Below are 25,376 nucleotides of genomic sequence, written 5' to 3'. Positions count from 1 at the left end.
TTCAGAACGATCGGTGCCCACTCACCAGAAGGTCTGGGAATACAGAGGGAGCCCTGGCTCCGCCCTACGGCAGGACTCAGCTGCCTTTTCTCCCTCAATTTCCTCCTGCCCGCTGGGCTGTTCTGTCCCGGTGTGCCAGGGACGCTGGCCTCGTAGCCGGCCTCGGGGCTGGGGTTTTCTTGGGACCACCCCTGTTGTTTGACTCCAGGGCCATGCCCTGCCACGCCGTGTGGGCTCGACGTGTTCGTGTGGCCCCTGCCCCCTGTTTTACCGTGCCGTCTGCCCCAGGTGGCAAGCGGGTGTCTGTATGGGGCGGTGTAATGCTCTCGATGGAGGCGTGGAGCTCATTTGGGCCACCTTCGTGCAGTGTGGTCCCGAGGGGCTAGGCGGGCAGCTTCTCAGCCTGAGTGACCCCAGGGCTGTGGCCAGCTGGGCTGGAGGCGGGGGGCAGGGCGGCGGTAGTTAATGTAGCGCACGGGGACCGGGGACCCGGGAATAGGGTCCCCGAGTGGCTGTGCTTTAGTTGAGGTGGAGCTGGCTGTCGTTGGCAAAGCCAGCCAGCTGGGGGGGACAGTGTGATCAGTGGCCTGTGACTAAGCCCAAGTGCAGCCGCTTGGCTGCGTGCTCAGAGGCCGGAGGCCACCGGGGAGGGTCTGGTTCCCCTTTGGAAAGGGACTGGTTGGCCCCGGTGGTCACCGCTGTTGCCCAGGTTCCTGGCAGTTCCAGAGCCTTCGCGGACGAGCACACGTTCCCGACTGTTTTCTCCTGCATCTGCTCCCCTCCCCCACTCCGCACCGGCTCCCCTCCCCCCACCCCGAGCCAGCCCAGTCTGTCCAGAAGGTCTCGGGCTGGCTGGGTGCCCATCTTTCTGTAAGGATGATTTAATTTGGACGGTCACCGAGGGGACTTAACAGACTGGACATTGTTCCTGGTGTCGTGAGATGGGCCTGGATGAACCAGTAACCAGCCCCCGCTTCGGCTCCCTAACGGTCTCAAGCAGACACTTCCCGCCGTCAGGACCCATGCCACGCACCGAGCCAGACCCAGGGAATGCACAGTCCCATGAGAAGAGTCCCTGCTCTCAGGGAGCTCACGGTCAGCTGGAGGAGGCTGACTGGGGAAAAAGGTTACAGGAAGAGACGAGAATCCGAAAAAAAAAAAAAAAAAAAGCTTAGGGCACTGCAGAGGGCAGGTAGGCAGAGAGGCACACAGCCCCTTGGGGCAATCCTGGAAGGCTCCGTGGAGGAGGGGTCTCAGAGGAACACTAATAACTCTGTCCTGCTGAGCCTGACGCACCTGCTCAGCCACAGGTGGGTATGTCCTGGGGTCAGCTAAGTCCTGCTCCCCCTGTCCTGCCCCACTCCGGCCATACTGTGGGTGGTGGGGGACAAGGGACAGAGGAGGTACTTCCTGGGTAAGAGGACCAGACAGCATTGAGAGGCAACCTGCCGAGCTAAAAGACCTCCAACTGGCTGACTCCTCCTCCGCAAAGAAGAAGGAACAAAACGGGAAACTTTTCTCATTACATGCTAATGGGAGCTGGATGCGGCCTTGAGCGCTGGTGGGAGCGTGAATTTGGTAATTTTTGGAAAAGTGCAAAGGCTTGTCCCCTTTGGCCCAGCCATCCCGCTGCTGGGGATTTCTCCTCCAGGTGAACTGGCACATGTGTGAATGGCAAGCCGGGGGGCCACTCATCGCAGCGAGTCTGGGGCCGGCCGAGGGGTCCCTGTCCAGACCCAGTGCCCGCCACCCTCCATCCGCTCTGGGGGCCAGCCTCAAAGGGAAGGCGGGACTCTGCCAGCCTGGTCTGGCTCACGCCCAGGAGCAGCACCGTCCCCCTGCACCCTCGTGTAAGCTCGTGTAAGCACCCCTTACCCGCAGGGAAGTTCGAGGGGGATGCTGGCCCCTGGAGGCTGGGCGGCCCTTGGCAGGGGGTGATTGACATCTGCCTCTGCCATTACAGGGGGAGAATGGCGGCTGGCATGGCCCCGCCTGCCCTCGTGCCCTCCTCGTTTCACCCCGGTTGTCTCGCAGCTGCAGAGCGACCCCCGGATCGCCTCGCGCTTCCGCCTGCTCCCCTCACCCGAGGTGCCCCCGACGGCCCAGCTGTGCCCGAAGCCAGCGACGCCTGCGGGCCGGGGACCGGGAGGCACGGCAGGGTGAGTGGGGTGTGGGATGCGGCTTGGGCTGGTGCCCAGGTGTCCTGCCCACAGCCCCGCCGGGTCCCGACAGGATGAGCGATCGGCTTGAAGAGGCCGTTCACCACGCCGCGCCATCTGGCGGGGCTATTGTGGACCACACAAAGGACAGAGCGCGCACCGGGGCAGGGGCCGGACGGGAGTGGACGGGACGCGGGGGAGGGGGACGCCAGCCTCCCGGCACCCACCGGCTGCAGGGGCCGGCCCCATTGGCGGCCACCGCTTCAGAGCAGGGATCTGGTTTATCGCTTCCTGGGGGGGGGGGGTGGGGGTGGTGACGAATGACGCCGCACCCCCCCTGCGTCTTCAGCAAGAATGCTTTAAGCAACTCTGGTTCTGAGCTGATTTATTGCCCTGCTAAGATGCAAAGGCGGTTTTATGTACTAGGTAATTAAGTGGCATTATAGACGGCTCGAGAGTAAGTGGCTGCTGTTTTAATAATTAAAATAAATGACCCCTTGGCTGCTCCCGGCTCGATAGTGTTTTCCCTCAGTGTCGAGACCCCAGAGAGAGACAGGGCAGGAACGTGTGGGCGTGCGTGTACCTGTGTCTGCGCGCACACGTGGGTGTGAGTGCAGTTGTGCGTACCTGTGCGTGTGTGTAAGGTTGTGCACGCCAGTGTGTGCATAAGTGCGATGTGCGTACATAGGTGTGCAGGAGTGTCGTGCGTGGCCATGCGCACGCACACGTGAGTATATATGCGTGTGTGTGTATGTGTGTGTGCGTGCATACATGTGTGTGCGTGGGTGTGAATGAATGTGTGTGTGCGCATGTGTGCATGCACGAGTGTGAGGTGTGCAGGGGGTTCGGGGAAGTGGCTCCTTTACGCTCTCTGGGTCCCAGGACAGCTCTCGTGGCATACACATAACCCGGGGCGGGCAGTGGCCTGTTCTGAATAAGCCTTCCATCCGCCCGCAAGGCAGGCTGACCCTGGCTGGGTTTTGGATGTGGTCTCCTGTGGACGGGGCGGCCCTGATTCAACCCAGTTGTGGTGCCATGTGGCTGTGGCCGTGGCTGTGGCTGTGGCCAGGCTGCCCCCCCCGTCCCCATGGAGGCTCAGTCTCGGATTGAGAGGTGTGGAGCTCCGATTCTGTGCGGGCCCGGGGTGACAGCTCATGGAGGCAGAGGGACGACCCGGGCCCCCGCTGCCCTTGAGGCCTGAGTGACTGGTAGGGATGCCATGAGCCGGACGAAGTTGTGAGCGGCAGAGACACATATTGTTGGGGCTCAGGCACCGTACTAGGCTCTTCAAATTTAATTTAATCTCACCGGTGCCGCAGAGGCCCACAGCTGAGAAAGCGGCAATTTAGGGACCTTCAGGTGCCAAGGTCACGAGGCGAGGCTGGGTGTCAGTCTCTCTCTCTTTTGCCCTCTGTTCTCGACACCCCCACCCCCACCCCCTGCCCCCTGGCCTTGTACCCTCCGTCCTCCCTACCCCTGTGCCTGTGGGTGCGTCAGCCCAGCCCCACCCCTTTGCTGCTGTGAGCTCCTGGGGCAGACCCTTGTCCTCGGGGTGTGTGACCCCAGGGCCCAGCACGGAGGAGGCGCCCTTGAGCATCTGGGTCTGGGTCTGCCTGTCCGTGAGACAGCTGTGGGTCCCCACCCCCCGACCTCGCCTCCTCCTGGCCCTGCCTCTCTAGGAGCCCTTGGCTGGCCCCCAGTGCATTTTCCCCCAGCGAGTGTCTTTTCAGGCTGGGTAAATGGAGGAATGCCAGTGTGGGTCGGTTGCCAGAGTAACGTGCCCAAGCTCATGCTGTCCCAGTGCACGTATCCAGACATGTAGGGGCTTAATTTTGCCTATCACATCAGTGGCAGCCGTGAGAAAGTTACCCTCGGGTGCTCTGGTTTACTGAAGGACCCTGGGGCTCCGGGGAACAGTTACTCTGGGCAGGCGCAGCCTTCCAATGCTGCCTGGTGAGCCCCCCTCCCCACAGACTTGCAGCTTGGGTCCTGCCTCCTGTGGGAGGAAGGGAGACACCTGCAGGTCCGGGAGGGAGGTTGGGTGTAGGGCTGGCTTGGTCAGGCCCTCTTTCCACGGTGGCTCCCTGTGGACTTGCTGCTGCCTGGCCCCCTCTCCCCAGTCTGTGTGATCTCTGAATTTTAGAGGCTGGACGTAGAAGTGGGCGGTGGGGGGCTGGGCCCCAGTGCATTATCCTGAGGATCTAGGAAGACGGCCAGTGCCAGGAGGTATAAAATAAGCCTTCTCTTCTCTTCCCTCTGAGCCCCGGAGAAAGGCTGGTGCTGCCTGATCTCTCCTGTGGTTGGGTGGGCTCAGGCCCAGGCAGGGTTTGGGGTGAGCTGTTGGCTGGGGGCGGGCCCCCAGAAGCCCCTAGTGGGGTGACAGACAGCAGGGCAGAGGCTAGGACACTCTCAGGGCTGTTGGTCTGTGACCTTGGGGGATCCCGCCTCGAGCCAGCCTCTCCCTGGCTTCCTCAACTCCAGAGTGTAGGACTTGTGCTTCTGGTTCCCAGAGAGGGGATCCCAGGAGCCAAACACATCCCAACACGGGGTCCGCTGGCTTCCATACAGAGTGGATATGGGCTACGTCTTAAAGCGACCAATTAAGGACACCATAGTGTGGCTGCCCCTGGGGCCCCTGACCCTGAGGTGGGGGAGGGGGCTGCTGAGAGCAGAGGTCCCCTCACACCCGGTTGACTGGGGTGACTGTGACACGCCTCTGGGGGCCGTTTCCTCGTGTACAACCCGACGACTTTAGGATCTACCTGCTTGTAGGGAAGGCGCATTGAGTAGCAGCCGAGGTACCCCAACTTCCGTGTCCAGGGTGAGCATCGAAGCTTAGTGATGCCCTGATTCTCCAGTGGGAGGGGCCCGGCGGCCCTGTGAGTGTCCCCTGGGGAGGGGGAAACCAAGCGTGGGCCAGGTGCCCTGCCACCAGGGAGGCCCCCGGCCACCCGCTGAGCCACACCCGGGCCACCGGCTTGTCTCCGGGAGGGATGAGATCCCTGCCGGTCCCCCCAAGGCCTGTAGGTCAGGAACACGGGTCTCCCGCCTCAGCTTCGGGTCTGGGGTGGGGTCTTTTCACATCTGCCCATTTAGAGGCTCTTCTGGCCTTGGGTCCCAGGAGACCAGAGTGGTCGGCCTGTGGGGAGGTGACTGCCCATTTCTGGCCTCCTCCTCAGTGCCTTGGTCGAGGTCAACCTCGTCATTTGTTGCCTGGAGCAGGACCTCAGCACCAAGAGGGACGCTTGGGCTCCACTGAAAAGAGAGGCAGAGCCCCCCCCCCAACCCCCACCCCAAAGGCAGCATGCCCTTGGGGAAACAGGTAAGAAGGGCCAGGGACTCTGTCCTGGTCCCCAGCCCAGGTGTGGGCTGCCCTACCTGGGCCAGGCTGTGTTTGGGCCTTGTGGGAGGAGGACCTGGCCGGGAGTGGGGAACTCTACAGAGGTCGCCTGGCCCAGCCCTCTGGACAGGCTGGGGCCGTATGATGTGGCGTGCCAGCCCAGCTCTCAGCCCGGCGTAGCGTGAGAGGCCAAGGATGTTCCAACATGGCGGTGTCCAGGGGCGGTGCCACGTCTGATGGTTCATGCTGGTGAGTGAGATGTCCTAGCTGGACAGAGGGCTGTCCTGTGGCGGCGGCAGGATGTGGCCCTGGCTGAGCCGGGGGTAGCTCTGTCAGAGCATGGCTGTCTCCCTGATCAGCTCTTTGGCCCCTGGGCTCTGGGGGAGCTGTTTGAACCGCTCAGTGCAGCTAGAATCCCTCTGGGGCCGCAGTGAACGCAGGCAGGCCCTGGGCTGGGTGGGGGCTTGATTTCTCCTCCTGGCTCTGTGACTCCCAGGGAGGCTCAGCCCCTCTCCGGACCTTGGTTTCTTTCTGTAGAAGGCATTTCTGAGGTTCCCATGGGCTCCAGTGTTGGGACAGAGCTGGGCTGTGGCTGTTGATTAACCAGACTGCGCCCTTGTGGGGTGTGTGACCGGCATGGCCCTTTCTCCGGGCTGTGGGGCCGGGTGGCAGGGTGGAGGCATGCTTTGAATCGAGGAGCCTCCCTCCAGGGCCTTCTAAGAATGCTTCTTCTTTGCACCCTCCTCTGATGGGCTCAAATGTCCATGTGGAAGGAGTGGGCTGGACCCACTGGATTGTCCTTGAGAGTCAGAATTAGGAGTGGTACGGGCCTGTCTGACAGCTGGTTGATGGAAGGCTCTGGAATTGTTATGCGTGGCATTTACCGTTCCCCTTCCTGCCCTGTGGTTTTATGCAGGGTGGTTTTGCGGGCCTTCGTTCCTTACAGTAATCCTGCTCTGTGTGTGTGTGTGTGTGTGTGGGTGCGCACATGCACACACATACGCACGCATGCGATCATCACTATTTCACAGATGGGAAAGCAGAGACTCAGCGGGTTCATGAGCCATCCGGGGGTCTCCCAGCACAGCCCCCTCACACCTGCCCGTTCTCCACGGAGGCCTGACCCCGGCTGCACGTCTGAGCTAAGATCCCCCCACGCTGCACGCGTGGGCAGGGGCGAGGGCCGCGTCACATCCACGGGGAGGCAGCGCTTTGCCGAGAGCTCCTGGGGCCCCATCCCCGGTACCCAGCACGCATCCGCCCAAGGAGGCAGCTGGCTTGAGCAGCTCCTGTAAGAGGAAGCGATCCCTGCTGTGTGCAGTGGAGGGGGGGAGGCACTTATTTACTTCTAAGAGGGGTATGCATTTGTCAGGGACGGGGTGGGGGGTGGATTTGGACAAGTAGAAAGAAACCCAAAGCACCCGTTTAGCCCAGTCCCCCAGACCCTGCTCTGAAGATTTCTCCTCTCTGGTCGAACTGTTTATTTTCTCCTCCGCGCACGACTGTTTTGGCTGCTGATTATCTTGCCACGTGTTTAATGTGGAATCTGGCTTTTTTCACTCAACGTTGCGTCAGATGCTTTTCTCTCTCCATCTTCGTAAACCTTGTCAGTGTCTGCAAAACATCCCTTCGGGGGGGTTAACCAGAATTTATGTCACCCTTGCCTGTTGTTGGACAAACGTAGATGGTTTCCTGCTGGACTGGGGCAGCCCCTTTAATGCACAGCCGTGGTTCTGGATGACGGTCGCCCCTGGCCGGTCGCAGGTGCGGCTGGCGTTCGGCTGTGGCGGGGGCTCCGTGCGACCCCCGTGGAAGCCACTCTGGGGAATGCGGCTAAACGGCGCTCAGAATGGCAGTGTCGGAGGTTGACGCAGTGTGACTGGCATTGGCTCAGCATTTTCCCGTTTTTAAAACATCTCCAAGCAGAGGGGATGTTTATCATTCTTGCTGTCCGTTTCTGCCTTGTTTCTGCGGTTCTTGCCGAACCAAATACTTGGGCTCAGTCGCGTCGCCCCCGTACGGGGGTCAGCGTGAGGAAGCTGGCCGCGATGCCCTGTGGCGGGTCTCTGCTGATCGGGCTCCGGTCCGGGCCACGCGCCGCACAGTCTTTAGCGTCCCTGCCTACGCAGCCGTCCTGTGACGGTCCATTGGAGTTTTCGCGGAGTGGGGACCCGCCACGTGTTTGGCTCAGTCTCACGTTGCCTCGTGATTCGAGTCGGAGGGTCTTGGGTGGGAACCGCCGTCGGCGATATGCTGAGTGCTCGCCCATCCTGTCGGGAGGCACCCAGAGTGTGTCATCTTGGGTCCCAGCAGCCTTGGATCCATTGGTCTCTGAGGTTTCTCGAAGTTTTCCTCGCTGTGGGGCGAGCGAAGTGATCTTTGTCATTGATAGGTCCCCCGTGGGGCCGCTTTGAGACCGTGGTGTCCCGATCCTCACCGGACCCTCACCTGCCAGGTTGGCATCCATGGGTCGTCACTCTGGCCCGTGGATGGTGACTTCTGGCTCCCTCATTCCGTCTACTCTCCGTGGTTGGCCTTCTGCCGGGAGGGCCTTCCCCTTCTCCCGCAGCGGCCTGTGTGTGCACGTGGCTTTTATCAGTGTGGACACAGGATTCTTATTTTATCCAACGTGATTGTAGTCCCCAGCTGTCATTGTGATTGTCATGGTCACCTTGCCTGGGACAAACAGCCGGCTGTGGGCCAGAGAGGAGAAGGGAGGTGGAATTTGACATGTCCTTACAGGGTCACCGTGGAGCCTGGGGGCCCGGGGGCCCACTCTCGCCCCGGCCCTGCCACTGACAGCCTGTGACCTCAGACAAGTTGGCGAACACCTTGGGGTCCCTGGTTCGCCCTGATGCTAGAAGGAGAGGTTGGGACCGGCTGCCCTTAAAGGCCCCTTTGTCCTGACCCCGAGCTCCCCTCGGGGTCCCCTGCCACGCCTTGTGTGGTGGTTCTGCGGAGAGCTGGGGTTGGCTGTGGGGCAGTTCCTGGCGCCCAGATGTCACCTGTCGCCTGTGGGAGCAATGACACACTCCTTTGTGCCCCACCCGCTCCCTCCCTTCCTCTTGGCACTTGGCCAGCTGGGGGGTGGGGGAGGGGGTGGAGCTTCCTCTGAAGGACTGAGGCCTGTTTATTCTAGGTAGTAACCAAACATTGACCTCATCCTAGCGCCGGCTCTCTGCAGCTTCGCGTCTGTTCTCCTTCATATCTTCCTTGAAGAAACAGCTGTGTGGGCAGGTGGCGTGCCGGTCTACCTGTGCCGGAAGGGCCCTTAGAGGCTTTCCACTTCCGCGTTGTACAGAGGGGCGTTCTGGGGTCCCAGAGAGGGCAGCAGCCTGCCCAGGGTCACACAGCACGCGGTGGCACGGCCAGAACTTGAGCTCAGGCCGCTGGTGCACACAGTGCTGCCCTCACTGCAGGTGCCCGGGTGCCCGTGTGCACTGTTTATGGTGACGAGCTTCTCTGGTCACGTCTCTCAGCCCCGGGTGGGGGTTTGAGCCTGTGGAGAAGGCTCCTGGTTCCCGCTCGGTCCCAGGGCGGGGCTTCGAGGATCGAGAGCAAGGTGCAAGGGCGTGAGGGGTGCTAACCTTCTCCAGGCGCCAGGCTTGGTGTGTGATGCCATTCCGCTGGAACCGCAGAGGGGTGTGCGTGGTCCCGTGGGGAAGGACTCAGGCCTGGGCCCTGCACACTCGGGGGGCGCCTGGCCTACTGAGGCTGGCAGGGGCTGGGGGGCGTCTTCCCAGTAGTGTAGGCTCTGCCAGAGGCGCTGTGGAAGAACTTGGGTGGGGGGGCAACCACAGCTCCTTCGGAGGGGTGGGGAGCATCCCTGGGGGGGAGCACCCCTGGGGAGCATCTATGGGGAGGAACAGCACTGGGGGGAGCACCCATGCGGGGAGCACCAATGGAGAGGAGCACCCTAGGGAGGAACGGCACTGGGGAGAGCACCCCTGGGAACAGCAGTGGGGGGAGCACCTGTGTATGGGGGGGCACCTGTGGGGAGGAGCACCTGTGGGGGAGTACTAGTGGGGACGAGCACCCTAGGGAGGAGCACCACTGGGGGGAGCACCCGAGTATGGGGGAAGCACCTGTGTGGGGGGAGCACCACTGGGGGGAACATCCCTGGGGAGAGGCACCCCTGGGGGGAGCAGCACTGGGGGAGGAGCACCCTAGGGGAGGAGCACCCCTGGGGAGTTTAAGCAGCAAAGCAGTGGGCAGAGCTTCACGGAGTAACTGGAACAACACCGCTCCCGTGGCCGCAGGTGGCGGGGAGGCGGGGTCGGCACAGAGTCACCAGGCGCCGGCCTGGGTGAGGCGCCCAACGTGGGCTTCCTCCAGAAGATAGCTCTGAGAAGGAGGCCTCCGTCTCAGATGGCAACGCCTAGACCTCAGGAGGAGTGCTTTGCTCAAGTGCCATGAGGGGATTCGAACTCCAGGCTTGTGCTTGTAAAGGCCGCGGGAGGACCAGTGAGAAGATTGTTCGCTACCAGGCTTGTGCTTGTAAAGGCCGCGGGAGGGCCAGTGAGAAGAGTGTTCGCCACCCACCCCCCCTCCCCAAATTCCTGAGCCTGGGTATTCCAGAATCCTCCTGGCAGCCCTGTGAGGGGGCATCACTCCTTCCTTTACAGATGAGGATGCAGAGGCTCAGAGACGTTGATTCACTAGTGCAAGGTCACACAGCTGTGATTACAGAGGCCTAGCTGACCCTCCACCTCTCTCCTGACCTTTGATTCTGGCTCTGTCAGGGGAGGTCACTCTCTCATTGAGGATCACGGCCCCCGGCCCGTCCTCAGCAGCCTGGGGTAACAGGTGCCTGGCCAGCAGGACAGTGGGCTCCTGGCCTGTCAGTCCTATTTTGGGTTACCCGATGTCATGGTGGGAGGTGGAAGGTTTTCCAAGTCCTGTGCAGGGTGAGCAGGTGACCTTTGAACCCCAGAAGCTTATGCACCCCCTCCCATGTGGGGAGAAATATGGGTTCAAAGGGAAATTTCAGCTGAGTTTCCTGGGTGAGAGGTACCCTGGGCCTGAGGGTCATTGGGAGATCCAGGCCCACAGGTGATGGTGGGAGAAGAATGCAGATGGGTGACCGCTGGAGTGGGGGGTCCCCTGCACCGCAGACACCCTGGGCCCAGCATCGGCACCAACACCAGCAGTACCAGCCCTTTCCTTCCGGAGGCTCCGGGTGCCCGATGTCCCTCTGCTGTACCAAGGGGACGTTGAGGCTCGGGGATGGACGCTCTTGCCTAGCACACAGCCAGCCCGCACCTGCTGACTCCACGCCCAGGCATGCCTCACAGGGCGGTAGGGATACCTCCTCCTGGAACTGTAGTGAGGGCCCAGCCCGGGCCGGGGCAGTCCAGGCCTTCTGGAGCCAGCCTGGCCCCCACACTGACCTCGGGCAGGCACACAGGGGTATTAGCTTCCCGAGTGGTTGGGTCATGTGGCGGGATCGCAGCAGCCCGGGCCCTGCCCATCTACCCTGTGTCCCAGGAGAGCGGCCCTCTCTGCTCCCTGGCTCGGCCGGGGCAGCCTGGGTGGGGTGGGGGTGGGGGTCTCGGGCTGATGGTGCAGGGGGCTGGGGGCCTGGCCTGGAAGAGCCTTATCTTTCTTCCCTGAGCCTCACACCAGGACTCCCCCAGCCTGGCGACAGTCAGATGAGACCTCCGGGTGATCTGTGACCACAGGCATCCTCCCTGGCCTCCCCCTCAGCCCAGCGTTCCCCTCTGTGGGCCTGGGGCTGGGGTTAGTGATGGCTTGGCTCATTCCTCCTCTTGCCACGTTCCTCTCTTCTATGCTGGGCTCACTCTTCTGCCTGGATTTGCCTTGGGCCATCTCTTGGGCCTTGTTCCCTGGGGGCTTTGAACTGGGAGCGCAGTTTGCGAGGAGACCGAGCTTGGACTTGGCGGGGGCTCTGGTCTCAGCCTGTAGTCACCTGCTCGCTCGCCTGCCCCTCCCACCCTCCCCATAGGCCCCTGCTCTGTGTCTGTGTTGGTTGGCTGTTGGTCACTGGGGTCTGTCTAGCCCCTGAGCTGATGGTTGGGAGGGCTTCTCTGAGAAGAAGCACGTGGAACCAGCTCGTCCCCACGTCACCACCACTTAGCGGCCCCTAGACTCCACATCCTGCAAAAATCTCAACTTGAGATCGAGGAGGTGTTTACTTTACAACCAAAGGGGATTCGTGTTTGCTTCAAACAACCTGCAAGCATCACGTGGCTAAACTGGATTCATAACTCCGCTTTTTAAAGTCGGTGGTGATGCACCGGCCTGTGCTAGAGAGTGAAAAGAAGGCAGGTGCTGGGGGCCCGGGTGAGCCAGTGGAGGTGAGTGTGGCCTGACATCACAGGCCCGGCGTGCGCCGCTGTCTCCTCGGGCTCAGCGCAGACGTGGGCGTGCCCTTGGCGGGCCATTCCTTCCCATCAAGGTCATGCCATTAGACGGTGGGCAGTGGGGGGGATGGGGTGGTTTTACTGAGTGTCTACTAAGTGCCTGGGGCTTTCAGAGCTGCTGCCTTTCTTAGACCTCACGGCAGCTTCCCAAAGGTTGGTTTCTATCACTTTTTTTTTTTTAATTTTTTATTTTTCAACGTTTATTTATTTTTGGGACAGAGAGAGACAGAGCATGAACGGGGGAGGGGCAGAGAGAGAGGGAGACACAGAATCGGAAACAGGCTCCAGGCTCTGAGCCATCAGCCAGCCCAGAGCCTGATGCGGGGCTCGAACTCACGGACCGTGAGATCGTGACCTGGCTGAAGTCGGACGCTTAACCGACTGCGCCACCCAGGCGCCCCGTCACTTTTTTTTTTAATGTTTACTTATTTTTGAGAGACAGAGAGAGAGAGAGTGCGCACAAGCATGCTGGGGAGGGTTAGACGGTGAGAGACAGAGAGAGAGAATCCCGAGCAGGCTCCACACTCTCAGCGCAGAACCCCACATGGGGCTTGAACCCACAAACCATGAGATCATGACCTGAAACCAAGAGTCAGGGGCTTAACCGATTGGGCCACCCAGGCGCCCCCAGGCTCTCTGATGTTAAACACTGGCGAGATCAGGTTGGGCCCACCTGGACGGTCCGAGCTGACCCCCTTCTTGTGTTCCTCCTTCGTCCCTGCAGCCGTGTGAGATCGTGTGTTCGCAGGCTCTGGGGGTTAAGGTGTGGGCACCTTTGTGGGGCCGGTAGTCTGCTGAGTGCATTGCACTAGCCGAGGCTGAGATCTTCATCCAGAACAAGTCGCTTGTGACGCCACGTGGGGAAACTGAGGCTTCTGGTTACATGGACCGTGCTGCCGGGGCCCTTGACAACGTTCCTTCTCTACCCCACACTGCCCCTTCCCGCAGAAACCTCGACGGCTGCCATGCGCTGGTGGCTTCTGTTTTGGCATTGTCACCGCCAGGTCTGTCCTCTTGCCTGGAGATCCCTGGGCGGGGGAGGGGCTGGGCCCTCCTGCGGCCGGAGGAGTGCGCCCTCCCCAGGACTTTTGGGGGGCGGTGGCGCCTTTAAGCAGGCCTTGGGCCTTGTGGGTGATCCTTTGGCCCGTAGTGACTGTGCTGTGGGTTTTACGTGAAACAGGAAGTTTACTTTGCTGTCCCCACACCAAGTCTGTCATTTCTAACTGGGCGGGTCCTCACTGCCCCACCTAATTGCAGGGACGCTATCTTGCTGGGGTTCCAGCGTCCCTGTCCTGCCCTTAGAGCTGTCTGGGTCATTTGGGACTCCCACCCCCACTTCTCCGTTCCCCAAGGAAGGGGCTTGTCCAAGGTCACAGAGCAGGTGGGGCAGGAAGGGGCTTGCTCTTGTCCCCTAGCTGTTGGCAGGAAGGTGACCTCGCCTCTGGCAGCCTCTCCATCCTGTGGACCCCTCCTCTCCTCGGGGGGCTCTTGACCCGCCGCGGTTGGACTGCACCACCCGTCGGGAGAGGGTGGCCCCAAGGAGTCCACTGCCCATTGTACGTCTGCCACGGGCAGCCTGGTACCCGGGGGCCAGGGAGGGGGCCTTCTGCCATCAGGAGTCTCCAGTGTCTCTTCTGGAGGGTGCGTTGTGCTGTTCTTCTTTTCCGTTTACGTAAAAAGCATTATTTTTTTGTTAGGAATTCTATAAAAAGCAACAAGCTTGGACAGTAAGGAAACAACTATTTATTCCGCTGCCTACTCTCATCAGATCGTCAACGATAACGCACGTTAGGCTCAGAGCCTTTCCTCTTACGGAACAAAGTGTTACAGGTAGAGATGGGGTGCGCCGTGTCTCCACCCAACCCCCCTCTCCCCCCCGCCGACCCCCACCCCTAGAGACCTTCAGCCTGGAACTCGGTGCTCATCATTCTCCTGCGTAGCGTTTTGCTTCTCTGGTAGGTCGTATATCCGGAAGCGACGTGTGATGATGCCCCTTTGTCTGCGCGACGTTGTATCTGTGTGTGTCCACCAGCTACCTGCGCCCGCTGTGTTTTTGAGACCTGTCCCCAGTCATCTGAGGACGTTTAGTTATCTCTTTTCATTTCTACCTCTCCTGTTTCGTTGTTTGGTCCAAACTACAGACTGTCCTGTCTTCCAAGGGGATGTTGTGGTGGTGTCCTATTTTCTGCTGCCGTGGCCGGTGCTGCGGACGCGTTCTTGTACGTGTCTCCTCGCACAGCTGTGCCTGGGCTCCTTGAGGGCGTGCGCACCTTCTATAGGGCAGGAAGCTGCGCCAGGTGCCCCAGTGGGCACCCCGCGCTCCCCGGTGCTTACGCACTTGCCATCACACCAACTTACCCTTTCACACTTTCTGCCAGTCCAGTAACTGAAATGGCATCTCATTGTCTTAATTTGCATTTCCCTGATTACGCACGCAGCGGGCGTCTTCTTGCCCATTTCCGTCTGTGACTCACCTCCCGTGGAGCCTGTGCCCGTACTCACGTATTTCCTTATTGATTTATAGGAGTCCTGTGTGTATTCCGTGTGACCCTCTGTGCATTCCGGGGCAGGACTTGAACACGGCGCTTCCCCAACGGCAGCTGGTCTTCTAACTGTGCCCACAGATCTGTTGTTTGCTGTTGGGCAAGGTTGTAATGTTCACACAACGGGGTTTGACAGGCTTTCCCTTTATGGTTTGTTCTTTTTTCTTTCTTTTCTTTAAAAAAAAATTTTTTTTAGTGTTTATTTTATTATTTATTTTTTAATTTTTTTTAAACGTTTATTTATTTTTGAGACAGAACGAGACACAGCATGAACGGGGGAGGGTCAGAGAGAGAGGGAGACACAGAATCTGAAACAGGCTCCAGGCTCTGAGCAGTCAGCACAGAGCCCGACGCAGGGCTCGAACTCACGGACAGTGAGATCGTGACCTGAGCCGAAGTCAGACGCTTAACCGACTGAGCCACCCAGGCGCCCCATTGTGTTTATTTATTTTTGAGGGAGAGAGAGAGAGAGAGCGAGCGAGAGCATGAGCAGGGGAAGGGCGGAGAAAGGGACACACAGAATCCGAAGCAGGCTCCAGGCTCCCAGCTGTCAGCACAGAGCCCGACGCGGGGCTTGAACTCACAAGCTGTGAGATCATGGCTTGAGCCAAAGTCGGACACTTAATCGACTGAGCCACCCGGGCGCCCCTCTTTTTGTTTCTTGAGTGAGAAAGCCTTTGTACCTGAAAGCTGAGGTGGTTCATTTTTATAACTGCTGCATTGAGACAAAATTCTCATGGTTTATATGTAAATCGGTGTAGTGTGTTTTTGAGTATATTCACAGAGTTGCACAACTATGAAAATGGATTCCAGAGCCTTTTCATCACCCTGGAAAGAGGCTGTGCCCATGAGTTGTCACTCCCCAATCTTTCTTCCCCTTCGCCCCTGGCAACCGCTGATCCACTTTCCGTCTCTATAAATTTGCCTGTTCTGGGTGTTTCGTACAAATGCGAGCCTACAGTATGTGGTCTTTTGTGAAGGCTTCTTTCCTGTGGCATGAAGTTCTAAGGGTCATTCATGTTGTAGCACGTTTCAGAAGAGCCTCGATTTCAAGTTTGCCTTTTCATGTAGAACGCTCTGTCCCCGTTGGAACTGCTTTCTGTGTGCGGTGTGAGGTTGGGATCAAATTTTGTTCTAGACGATGGCCAGTCAGCTGCTGCAACTCTGTTCACAAAATACTCCGTCTCTACCCCACAAGCACAGGATGCCACGTGGGCCACATGCCAGGTGTGCAAGCTTCTCTGGGTCCCAGTCTGCCCCCTCCACGTGGCGTTGGCATCTTTCAGTGGAGCCCGTTCCACACGGAGCTCTCGTCTCTGGGCTCTCACCACCCCAGCAATCCCACCACCTGGTTCGTGATAATTTATTCTTGTTTTCACTGAGTCAGTGAAGCCTGTGCAGACGTGATGCTGTCTCCTGAGCCTTTGAGCCCCACCACTGCTTCTCATGTGTAGGGTGAAGTGCTTGCTGAGACGTCAGACCTCTTTGCCTCACCTCCGGCTCCCGTGTGTCTGGGAACAGGGATCCCCTGGGTCTGATGGCCCCACCACACCTAGGTTTTCCCACTTTCCTGAGCCTGCTTCTTTGGCCACACGTTCCCACCTCTGCACATGGCTGGAGTCTCCTGGTGTCCTGCCCCCGCCAATGCCTCCCCGCTGTTCCTGCGTCTTCTGAAGGACGGTTGGTTCCATCACGCAGGGCCTGGCGCTCAATAGAGACCTGACTGACATCTAATGGAAAAAACAACCCCCTCCTTTCTCCTGAAAGTAGTCTGCGTCCCCCCTTTTTGCTAGCAAGGGGGCTTGCCACGTATATTTCGGGGCTTGGTAAATGTTATCTTTCCCCACCCCAACCCCATTTCAGACCTAAGTCCTGCATACCTCAGCCTCAGCAAAATCCCTGCACTTCGGCTGGATGGGCTAGGGGCTCCTCACAGGTGGAGCCGGGGAGGCGGTTGGTTGGAACAGTCACTGCTCAGCATAGATCAGGGGTTCCCAGCCTCGCATATGTGTTAAAATCACCTGGAGGACATCTAAAATGCATGTGGACGTCCAGGGACCTGCCCTAGAGTTCAGTGCAGTTGATCTCACGGAGGAAGATAGCAGATATTAAGGAGTCCCTGGGGAGTGTCCATGCAGCCATGCTGAGAGCCACTGGCCCCGGTGTGGCTAGGTGTCCTTGCCAGGCAGCCGGGTAGACCTTGGTTCTTGGCCTTTATGGATAATTTCCAATCGTTCAGAGTGAAGTCAAGGTTGGTGGGGCGGGAGACTTGGACAGTGCCCTCACCCACACCTGCACATACAGGTTAATTTCTGGGCGTGAAATTAATAGGAGGGGAATTCTCTTTTTCCTCTTCTCCTCTGGCTGGAAACAATGACACCGTTTCAAATGGACTTGCCAGGCTTCCTAAGTAGTAGATGGAGAAACGAGTCTGAGTGTTTGGTTTGAGAATACCAGAGGCGACCAGGCAGATCCAAGCCGGGCACGTTCTGAATCAGCCAACTTGGACACAGCTTCCTGTTTGGCTGCTCCCTCGAGATTGCAGTCCGGGTCTGGAAGCCATGTGGCTTTTCTGGAATTAAACGCCAGGCACCCTTGAGGCCCTGGATAGACAGGGTGCTGATCCACAAGGGTCCCCAGAGCTGTGCAAGAGCACGCAGAGGGGCAGACAGCGAGCAACAGGGCAGCCATGTGTCTTGGGAGAGGCTGAATGGCCAGCAGGGACAGGTCCCAGTTTTCATTAACGCAATTATTTGTTTTTCTCAGCGCCAGTTAATTTTCTTTCCTCTGTGGGCTCAGGATGGAGAGGGTGGGGCTCCGATTGTGGCCATTCCGTTTCATCTCTTGAGTTAAGGTTTCCGTGATCCTGCCTGTCTTGGCATGGAGGTGGAGTGGGAGGGGCTGGGTGCCAGCCTGTTGGCACAGAGGCTGCGGGGCAGTGTTCTCACTGTGTGACTTTGGACTTGATACTTAACCTCTCTGAGGCTCAGGCTCCTCTCCACTAAACAGGGCTAGTAATGACAGGACCCGTCTCATCAGCTTGGCATGAGGATCACATGGGGTGACGCTGGGGGTTTTGCCCGGCACCTGCCCTAACCTAGTAGAAGTTCAGTGTGTGAATGGGAAGCAGGTGCCGTTCTCAATGCCCTGCGTGGATGTGAGAACCCTGTCCCACCCCTGGGGCTCTGGGAGTCACTGCTGAGCTTGTGGCTAGTGGCTTTGGCCCGGGCCCCCCTGCGCACCTGCCCGGCAGCTCAGGTGGGCAACCAGGCAGAGGAGAGAGCGGCAGGGGCCAAGGTGCCCAGCCTGGTTCAGTGCCGCCACGGCTCAGAGGCGTCCTCACGGGAACCCGATGTTCCCCCCGATATGCCTCCCTCAGTCCTCTCGCCTTCATCCATAAGTAATACCTGTCTCACATTCAGCCCGCGCCTCTCCGGGCTGCGGTGTGTGCCAGGAAGCAGATACTGATGGCCTTCGAGCAGCTCAGGTGCTCCCCAACCTGCCTGCCCTGGTCTCGCTTCTGTGCCTTTGCTCACGCTGTGCCCTGCTCAGACTTGCCTTCCATCCCCACTCCACTTGCCTGCCTATCAGCTCTGCTTGCTTTCATCTCAGTCCAGGGCTCAGCTCAGATGCCGCCTCCTCCAGGAAGGAGCCCCTGATTTCTCCCTGCCCTCTACCCCCCAGGCTGTATATACCTGTTCAGTCTTTGCCCCCTTCGTTAGGCTGGGGGACCCTCTGAGAAGGGGACCATGCCCTTGGACGAGCATGCATGGCTGTTGGTCCTGCTGGTGCCTGGCTTTGTGAGCTTGGGCAGACCCGGTCACTCTGTGAGCATCCTTCTTCTCCTCTACAGGACAGGCTTTCTGCTGCCCTCCTGGCAGGGTCCCTGGGAGGGTTTGAGTGGGCGCACTGCACTGAGGTCAGGAAACAGCTTCTCGTGTCTCCTCACCTACGTCGGGAGCCTTCAACATTCCAGAGGCTTCTGTCCAGCAGAGGCCCAGCGTTCAGGAAGTAGGTGAGCCTGGGGTTAGAACATCCCCCGGGTCCCTTAAGAAGATGGACCATTTCCAGGTGCTGCTGGAGGGGACCGGGAGTGCGATGTGTCAGACGTGAGGGCGGCAGGGCCGTGCAGCTCCAAGACCTGCTGATCTGGCCTGTGGGCGGGACAGGGTGGGGCAGAGGCCCCTCGGGGACTGAGCACTGGCCAGCGGGGGCCGGGCGCTGCAGGAAGGGTGGCCTCTGCTTCCGTCTAGAGCCCGGGGCTGCACTGAACCGGAGGAGGCCGCTCTGCCCGTGCGTGGTCTACGAATCTCGCTTCACCTCCCTGAGCCTCAGTTACCTCATCTGCACGTTGGGGGCATCTCCCAGGCCTGGCCCCCCTGGTTTTGATTTCCAAGCCCCGACCTACAGGTAGTGGTAGGCACTTGCTGTCCCTTGGGGCGGAGTCCTGGCTGGGGAGAAGGGAGAGAAGCCGAGAAGCCAGGTCCACGGGAGAGCAGATGTGCTCTCGGGAGCCGGGTCCACCCTCTGGGGCAGAGGGCCGGACACCCGGAACGACGATGTGCTGGCGTTTGATGAGGCCCTTCTGCCCCGATGGAGCCACAGGCCCCGGTGCCGGCCCATCTTAATGAAGTGGAAGGAGAAGGGAATGTCATCAATTGAGCGGCGGTGTGGAAATGTCAGCCACCCCCACGGAGGAGGCCCAAGGCGGGTGCGGCCCAGTCTCCTGCGAACGAATGGCCTGCCACCAAGCCTGCCTGTCCCCGAGACCTCGTGGGGACCCCGCTCCGCAGGAGGCGGCTGGGAGGGGGGCAGGGTCGGGAGGGGAAACACTGGAGAGTCAGGCCCCATGTGTCACTGTGTGTCGTTGTACACACCCCCCCTCCCCCCAGCCCCCCCCCCTTCCTATGCAGAGGGGGAAGATCGTACTTTCTCCTGAGCTGTGACAGACACTGTTGGCACTCTGCCCAGATCCCCGTGGCACTCACTGCTTCCGTGTCCACCGCCCACTTCACCTGCTGGTGCCTGTAGCTCTCCGGGTGGCAACGCTGGGGCATTAGCACCTGTCCCCTGCGAGCTGCCCCCAGCAGCGAGCCCTGGGGCAGGGGGTAACTCTGAGACCCTCCCAGGCAGATTGACACCAGCTTCATCGGCTCCTTCTGTTCCCCGCTTCACCTCCCGACCCCCGTACCTGGGCTCCCTGGGATCACCTCCCACACACCCCGCGTGTACTTGAACCCCCGCCGCACCCACACTCAGACGTAAGCTCGCGGTGTGGCTGGCCGTTGCTGTTGGATGAGATTCGGAGGGACACCTGCTCTTAGCACCTTGGATGCTCTGCTTCTGGGTCTTTCAGGGGTGTCCTGTGTGGGGTGGGGGTGCTGTGTCACACATGGTCTCAGGCTGAGTGCTTTTCATTGGAGCTCCTGCCAGTGGGACCTTGTAGGGTGGAGAACTGACCACCTGGCAGGTGTTTAGACTTTTCCCGAGGGCCTGCTATGTGCCTAGGGCTGAGTTGGTGAGAGGGTTTATAGGGATGATTGGATGTGGCCTCTGGCTCCCAAATTCTTCTTTTTTTTTTTTTAATTTTTTTTAATGTTTATTTATTTTGCGAGACCGAGTGTGAGCAGGGGAGGGGCAGAGAGAGAGGGAGAGAGAGAATCTGAAGCAGACTGCAGGCTCCGAGCTCTCAGCACAGAGCCCGAGGCGGGGCTCGAACCCACGAACCGTGAGATCATGACCTGAGCCAAAGTGGGATGCTCAACCGACTGAGCCACCCCGGTACCCCTCAGATTTTTACCATTCGGACTAGAGGTGAGGCTGGGGAGGGTACCTGGCCGGGAGGGGGGGGGATGTGATGTGTCGCCAGACCCACCCTCTGAGAAGGCAGGGGTGGACTCGTGGTCTGTACCCGTGAGGGGATCTTGAAGACCCTGTGGGCTCCATGAGACCCTCCTGTCCGCAGGCTGCATGGCCCTCCATGCTCTCCCGGGAACACAGGATCTGCAAGGAGGCCAGGGCGAGGGCCAATGCTCTGGCTCTCAGAAGCAAGAATATCTCAGACCCCTCTCCCTTGCTGCCACCCGCCCCCCCCCGGCCCCCAGATAGAAGCTGCATTGCGAATCCTCCAGAATTGGTCCAGTGAGGCCTGGGAGCAGCCTACAGAGGGTCTGAGGGGACACACTGGCCAGCCCAGCCCCAGGGGTCCCTTCAGTAGTCACCTCTCATTTTCGCCACAAACAGCCGAGCCGGGAAATGACGCATCCCTCCCTTGGGGCTCTGTTTCTCACCACTGCAAACCCCGGGATTAATTTAATTACACACTCATCTCCGAGAGGCTGGGGCTCAGAGGCGCCCGGCGGGATCACGAGTTGCCCGAGGCTGCTGGGAAGGATCATCCTCCCAGGGAGCCCGGCCCTCCGGGGTCTCCCTCCCCTGTTCCAGAAGGTCCACCTTGCTGCCACTCTTCCTGCTGCAGGACACCTGCTCTGACCCACGGGCAACCAGATGTCTGGCTCCTGGGCCCCTGGCAGGGAGCAGAGCCTGGTCTGGGGAGCTGAGTGTGGGGATGGGATTGAATGTGGCCGAGGCAGCCTCGAATCCTCTTAAACTCGGGGGGGGGGTGTGGGGTGGGGTGGGGGAAGGGGCAGACTCAGGCCTCAGGAACGGCCCCCAGACCAGAGCTGGGAGAGGTGGGCAGAGGGGGCGCTGATTGGCCATCCTCCTGGCCACCCTTCTGCTTCTGTGATGTCCGTGGGTGGCTCTGCAAGATGCTGGTGTGAGAATTTAATCCTTTCTGTCTCTCTCTTTTTTTTAATAAAAGAAAGATTTCTCCCTCTTCTGGAAGTGGATTATTTGAAAATTAACAACGAGTGGTGCGGATAGTCACTTGTCCCCGTGTGTGAGCACCACCGTCGATGTCCCCACGTACCTCCCTCCTGAATTTGTTTCCTTGCATCGATATTGTTACGCACAAGACCAACCGTGTGCACCTTTTTACGTCCAGTTCTTTCCGCGGAGGGGGGGGGGTGGGGGGGTGGAGGGTTTTCCATACTGTCGAGGAGGGACATCCTTCTTCAGCGTCCGTTTGAATGACAGGGCGTGGCTCTCTGCTGTCATTGGACAAATGGTTGTTTCCATTTCTGGCCACTGTCACACACGGTCTGCATTCCTCATAATGAGAACGAGCTCTTGAGGATAGATTCCATCGGACGCACCAGATGATTTAAAATGTTTTGAGACCTCCCCTGTTGGGCTCTAGGAATGAGAAGGAAAACCCAGCAGACCCTGGTGGTCTGAAGGATACTGTGTTCTCTGCAGCTGCGTGGGGTTTGGGGCAAACCGTAACGGTGGGTTGAGTGGGGGCAGCGCCGGGTCTGTGCCCCCGTGTGGCCTGTGTGCTGTGGCCCGTGGGCCCTGAGGTCTGCTCCTGGCAGCAGCGGGTGGGGGGGCTGGGGCGTTGTTGGGTCATTTGTGGCCTCGCCTGTGTCCCTTCTCCTGGTGCCGGCTCTGTCCCCGCTCTCTTTTCCTCGCTGCCACCCTGGGAGGCGCGGGCTGGACCCGGCCGTGGCCGAGGGATTGGCTTGCTCGGGCAGGAACAGTGGTGTGTGTCCGGCCCGCCCGCGGTCCAGAGAGGGCGCTGAGGCTCGGTCGGCACATCTGCTGACTCCTTCCCAGTCCGTGACTCCGGCTGTGGTCTGACCAAGAGGGGCAGTGCTAGGGGCACCTGGGTGGCTCCGTCGTTCACGCCGGATTCTTGCTTTCGGCTCAGGTCACGATCTCAGGGTTCGTGAGTTCGAGCCCCGCATCGGGCTGTGCGCTGACAGCGTGGAGCCTGCTTGGGATTCTCTCCCTCTCTGTCCCGCCCCCACTCGCTCTCGCATGCTCTCTCTCTCAAAAAAGATGAATAAACTTAAAAAAAAAAAAAAGGAAATGCTAGGAGCTCCTGGTGGACCCCTAGAAATTGGCAGAGGGAGACAGAACCACCCCCATACCAGGAAACGGGGGCGGAAATGTGCCCACTTCCCGATGGCTCGTGGAAGGCAGGGCAGGCGCCTGGTGGCGCGCAGGTGACTGGTCCCCTCCTGAGTTCAGGGCTGTGCCTGGCAGTGCTGCCCCCGGCGGGGGCCGCGGTGAGCAGGGGGGGGCCGGCTCGCCGCCGTGCCCGAGAATCAGGCGGTCGCGGAGGGTCCGGGAGAGAGGCTTGACCAAGAATCACGTCTTCTTTCTGGGACGCGTGCCAGCTCCTCCTCACGGTGCTGTGCTCTCAGCTCACAGCAGCCAGACGGTTGGGGTCGCGGGCCCCGGGCGGCGGGGAGAGGGTCTGGCAGCCTGGGCCCTGGGCTCCCCTGCTCACCCGCCCGCAGCGGGGGACGCCGCTCCTCTCGGCCTCCGGATCTGCAAAGTGGGGAGGATGCCTGTTGGACCCTCGCCAGATGCTGGGGCTGCCGGGTGGCACCCCCGGGGTGGGTCTTCCCTCCCCCACCGACCCCACCCAGAGGGAGGCCACACAGGGCTCGGCTAGTTATTTGGGCCTCCTTGTCTTAAAGGGCGAGACGAGAGAGCTGGGAGATCTCTGCAGCGTGTGTCCACTGATTCCCCGGCTGGTGTCCCAGGGAACCCTCCTGCCAACAGCACGCAGAGGACACGAAGAGGTGGGGAACCCCGGCTGCACCCCCTCTGCCTCCCTATGCCCAGAGGGGCCCGGCACACCCTGAGGCCTTTCCCGTCAGGCCTGTTTGCGTGGGTGTGATGTGGGAAGTGTCTGTCGTCCTGGCTGACTGAGAATAAACTGAGGCTGGGGGGCGGGCACAGGGCATGCACACGGGGTCCTAACGGGGAGGCCCTTGGGGTCACCCTCCGCCCCGGGCTCCCGTCCCACCTCCGCTGCTGCCCTGAGTTGTGCCGTGAACAACTCACGTGCCACTTCAACTCAGAGCCTTGATTTCCTGGCCGTCAAGGAGCTCTGCAGGGCTGGGGGGTGGTGAGGTGTTGTGGGGGGCAGCCCCCCACATGGCCCTGAGGGTGAGGGCTGCAGGCCTGCGGGGGAGCGGCCCTCCTCCCTCTCCAGCAGGCCCCGCATTCCTGGGAGCTGAGTGGTGCTGACTCGGGGCGGGAGGGGCCTGTTGTGTCATTTCTCAGGGGTTAGTGGGTGGGCCCGGCCGTACCCCCCATTCCTGCCCCCGGGCTGGGCTGATGCTCCTGGGCCTGGTCCAGGGCTGGGTGGGCGGAGCTCCCGAAGGCCCTGCCCATAGTGCCCCCCAGCAGGCAGGTCACTGGGCAGAGGGGGCACCTCTGTGTGCAGACTGCCTCCTGTAGCTGGGGGTAGCCTCAGAGTGTGGCCTTGGTGGCCTTGCTGATGGATGGGCTGGAGCTCTTGAGGCCTGGGCCGAGCCCCAGCCCCAGCGGAGGGAGGTTCTGGCCTTCTGGGGAGGGGACCGCCAGCTGAGCATGAGTGGGGGGGGGCGGGCATGATATCCATATCACCCAGGGGCTCATCGGGTAGCGCCGCCTGTGTGCGGGGGGCAGATGCTTCATTTTCCCTAGGTGGCCCAATGGTCCAGCTTGTCCCATAGCACAGGTGTGTTATGAGTCCCGCAGGGTCCGCCTCCCAAGGCAGTGCTATAGAGAGGTGGCTTTGGCCGAGGGTCTGGTGGCTTCTCTGGTGGCTTTTATTTATTTATTTATTTTTTATTCTTTAAATCTTTATTATTTACTTTTGAGAGAGAGACAGAGAGAGAGAGAGAGAGAGAGGGAATGAGCAGGGGAGGGGCAGAGAGTAGAGGGAGACACAGAATCTGAAGCAGGATCCAGGCTCTGAGCTGTCATCACAGAGCCCGACTTGGGGCTCGAACCCACCAACTATGAGATCACGACCTGAGCTGAAGTCGGATGCTTAACCGACTGAGCCATCCAGGCGCCCCATGGTGACTTCTGAGATAAAGGGCTGGGGAGCCCGGGTGTCCTGTTGAGGGCAGGAGGAGCAGTGAGTGACTGGCCCAGTGGACGGGGTGTAGGCTGGTGTCCAGGCCGCGTGAACCCCGGTGCGGTGCTCATGTGGACAGGAAGCACGGAGCCTGTGCCTTACCGGGTGACCTGTCTTTCCACCTGCACAGCCACACCTGCCGTGATGGTGGCGTCCCCTTGCCTGCCCTGCCCTGCCCCTCCCTGCCGTGTGTCCCGCAGCCCGCTCCTGGCCCCTGTGCTCTGGGTTGCCCTCGGCTTCCACCTCGGCAGGCTCCCTCACCCCAGCCTGGCCCGGGGTGACTCGGTTAGCGCTTCTGTCCTCTGCTGGTGGGGCTGATTTCTAGCCTGATGGGGAGGCAGGACCAGGGCTCTGGGAGGCAGGACTGGGCAATTTATCTGCCTTTCTGATGTGATTGCAAAACATGTGAGGGTGGTGAGGGAGGGTGGCTTTCCCCCCCTGCCGCTTTCGGAAACTGGGGGTGCACGGTTGGGGAGCGTGTCCCTGACTTGGCCCAGGGCGCGGCCGCTGACTGCTCTCGTCGGCAGAGTCCTCCGGGAAAGCTGGTGGCTCGCCCACGGTACGTGTGCCTCCCGAAGTTCCTGTGTGCCAGGCAGGGTGGAGCGGAGGAGTCCTGGACGCCTCCGGGGCCTCAGTTTCCCCACCGTGCCGGGGACGGGGCTCCCTGGACCCCGTACCCCGCTGTGTGCTGCCCCTTGGCTGTGAGGGTCCCATCAGGGCCTCCGATCGGGGGTGTGACTCTCACTGGAGACCGAGTCTGATGACTAAGATGCTCCCTACTTGTGTCGTTACAGATCCCTCGTCCACCTACATCAGGCAGCTGGAGACCAAGGCCCTCGCTCAGGTAAGCTGACTGGGGGTGGTAGACAGCGGGGGGCACTGCACTCGAGGGGCCGGTGCGAGCCCCCACCCCCACCCCCCACCCCACCGCTCCAGTGCCCACCCATGTCCCAGCCTACCTGGGGC

General features: G+C 60.3%; 1 protein-coding gene across 6 annotated transcripts in view; it reads left to right on the top strand.

The window, feature by feature from the left end:
- The window catches only part of CCDC85C (coiled-coil domain containing 85C), a 79,097-nt gene that overhangs the window by 34,697 nt on the left and 19,024 nt on the right, over positions 1-25,376 (top strand). For 4 of the 6 annotated variants that reach the window (XM_045060499.1, XM_045060501.1, XM_045060497.1 and 1 more), the window contains exons 2-3: positions 22,975-23,079; positions 25,205-25,254. In XM_045060499.1, coding sequence (XP_044916434.1) covers positions 22,975-23,079; positions 25,205-25,254 — 155 coding nt within the window. The remainder of the gene's footprint in view (positions 1-22,974; positions 23,080-25,204; positions 25,255-25,376) is intronic. The other 2 variants (XM_045060500.1, XM_023256222.2) reach the window with 1 other exon arrangement.

Source organism: Felis catus, chromosome B3, assembly GCF_018350175.1.
Source record: "Felis catus isolate Fca126 chromosome B3, F.catus_Fca126_mat1.0, whole genome shotgun sequence".
Taxonomy (NCBI): domain Eukaryota; kingdom Metazoa; phylum Chordata; class Mammalia; order Carnivora; family Felidae; genus Felis; species Felis catus.
Note: the sequence above shows the minus strand (reverse complement) of the source record. Positions and strands in the feature narration are given on the sequence as shown.